Source organism: Fulmarus glacialis, unplaced genomic scaffold (assembly GCF_000690835.1).
Source record: "Fulmarus glacialis isolate BGI_N327 unplaced genomic scaffold, ASM69083v1 scaffold16049, whole genome shotgun sequence".
Classification (NCBI taxonomy): domain Eukaryota; kingdom Metazoa; phylum Chordata; class Aves; order Procellariiformes; family Procellariidae; genus Fulmarus; species Fulmarus glacialis.
Genome location: NW_009235335.1, coordinates 28,703 through 31,406, shown reverse-complemented (window position 1 = coordinate 31,406; position 2,704 = coordinate 28,703). Strand labels below are relative to the sequence as shown.

Sequence of the window (2,704 nt, the reverse complement as noted above, 5' to 3'; positions counted from 1 at the left end):
GGTGCCATATTGCTAAACAGTCATTTTTAACCTCGCACAATTCTTTCCCTTACTTCCCTGTTTCTTTAAACAACCCTCCTACCACAAGACTCCAGCTGGGATACCTATTACACTTAAAAATCCAGGTGAAGCTAATGAGAGCCCGCACAGAGAGATGGGCGTGCAAGGGTGTGCCTTCACCTTATACTCCAGGGTCCCTCTAATTTGGGAAAGCTCTTGGTTCCCGACCTGCTTGCCTGTATTTCCTGTTCCCTGTGTGGTAACTGTCGTTTTTGTGAGGCGGTGATGTGAGTTGAATCAGCAAGGTGATGCAAATTTTAATAAATTAAGGCTTGGTCGTGTGAGAGAGTGGATCCTGCTCTACGTGAGGCTGTATGAGTGTTTGTGCCAGTTTGCAGGGAAGACGAGGTGGGGTTGCCCTTTTGGGTGAAAGCTTGTGGTTACATCACGTAATCCAGTTTTCAAACCATAAAGTAGAATGACAGCTATTGCAATTACTTTTTCTAAACAGAAGATACTTTTTATTGAAGCATCCGTCTAAACTGATTGTCTGTTTCCTTTTTTCCCCCCCGCCCCAGCAACCATAAAGTAGAATGACAGCTATTGCAATTACTTTTTCTAAACAGAAGATACTTTTTATAAACTGATTGTCTGTTTCCTTTTTTCCCCAACGCCCCAGTGTATACTGGCCTCTGTTTGTCTTAATATTTTACTTCATCTGCCCCATTCCCCACTTCATTGCAAAAAGAGTAAGTGATGACAGTGATGCAGCCAGCAGTGCCTGCAGGGAATTGGCATATTTCTTCACAACTGGGATTGTTGTTTCTGCCTTTGGATTTCCTATAATCCTTGCACGGGTTGAAGCGGTAAGTTCTGCTTGCTCATTTTTATTGTAAGACACCAGTTACTGAGTATAATCTTTAAGTGCGCTGTTGCGCTTGCTTGTAAATCCTGTCTTTAATTTCATGATTATAGATTCTGATGAAAATAATCACTCTGCTGAAATTTTGTCTGTCAGTGCTGCTTTTTGACCTGAACCAAGGACTTGCATGACTGAAAAGTTTTTAGCTGGGTTTTTTCCCAGCTTTGTTTTGGTCCAGTACAAGATATTATCTCCTCCTACATCTCATGCCTCTCTGTCTCATCAACTTTTGCACTGCTTGTTGCGCCACCTTCCTTATTTTTATCTCAGAATGTCTGCTTTCTCCATTTAGGATGCTGTAAAAGATAAAAGGCCAAACTTCCAGAGCTGCCCTTCTGGTTTTCAAAGCATTTCCCAAGCTCATGCTTTGTCCCCTCAAAGTCTGAGGCAATTCTGCTAGCTTCTTTTCTCTTTGCTTTCTGAACTGCTCTTCAGTGGTGAGATGTTTTGTCACGTTTGTTTTGCAAGGCAAAGAACTCTTTCGTCCTGTCTCCCAAGCTACCCAATGATGTTTTTATGTGTTGCGTTGTTTTTCCCCTTCAGTCTTTCAGTTTTGCTTAAAACTTGTGTGCTTAGTTTTAATTTATTTGCAGTGCATAGTTTCCCTGACACTGCATTTTTGTTTTTAAGTTGTGGACTTGACAGTAGGCAGAACCAGAAGTGACCACGAGAGGGAACTCTAATTCATAGCTATATCTTTTAAGAGTAAATGTCACTTACTTGAGTAAACTTCGTCGGGCAGATCGTTAAAGGAAGCTATTTACCTTTAAGACCACGTACTGTTTTCCATGCTTGTTACTGGCATTTATTTGAAAGGCTATCTTTTATTTTATTGCATAGCAATTAAAGGAGAGCACTAGTTTCACCAGATTTTTCTATGACTTAGGTACGTTTTAGTGATTTGTATGGCAAGGTAATTATTTTGTTCTAAAACATAGCATTATTAGCCTGTCTGTTGAAGTGTTGTATTAATAATATGAGTGGTTGCTAATTGAATAATTAGTCACATAAATAGAATTATTTATTGTTTGTCTTTTTTCTTTATGCTTTTAGCACCTTTCTGTAGTATTTCGTTTAGTTTATCTAATGCATATATATAACTGGCCTGAACCTATCTTATCAGAACTGCTTTGATTGTTTCATTTCCTTGCATTTCAGATCAAATGGGGAGCCTGTGGTCTGGTGCTGGCTGGCAATGCAGTCATTTTCCTTACTATTTTAGGCTTTTTTCTTGTGTTTGGTAGAGGAGATGACTTTAGCTGGGAACAGTGGTAGGACATCGCTCTGATGCTGGTAATATTTTACAGCATGTATCACCATATGTATACTCTGTGTGTGTATATGTGTACATATTATAACGTGTGTGTGCACACTGAGATGTATGTATGTGCATATGCATGTAGTTTTACGTTATCAGATCATAATATGCTTTTTTAAAATGCATTTCAGCCAAAGGGAAAAGGCCCTTGTGGCAGCTGTCTTAATGTATTCAGTAAAAGCTTGAATCACTGTTGCAAATTTGTCCCCAAATAAGTTTACAAAACCTAAGCTGTTTTACTCTATTTTTCACTATATAACCATTAACTTTTGTTTTAATCACAGTAGTATCATTGATACATCTGATACTGGTCAGCATGCCTGTTGGTTTTTTTAACCATGTAATCAAAATAGGCCAATATAAAGATTATCCTACTTGGTACTGTTCAAGTTGATCGATCTTTCTGCTTTGATTAGGATGAATGAGTACTTGCTTTTCATTTGAGTAATTGTAATTTTAGTGTT

At 38.5% G+C, this 2,704-nt stretch overlaps 1 protein-coding gene across 1 annotated transcript in view; it reads left to right on the top strand.

Moving 5' to 3' along the window:
* Positions 1-2,497, top strand: part of LEPROT — a gene marked incomplete at its 5' end in the record, with an annotated part of 2,796 nt that extends 299 nt beyond the window's left edge. Inside the window, 2 exons of the mRNA XM_009585997.1 lie at positions 680-866; positions 2,081-2,497. Of these exons, the coding sequence (XP_009584292.1) occupies positions 680-866; positions 2,081-2,197 (304 nt within the window). The remainder of the gene's footprint in view (positions 1-679; positions 867-2,080) is intronic.
* Between the last annotated feature and the right edge of the window lie 207 nt (positions 2,498-2,704).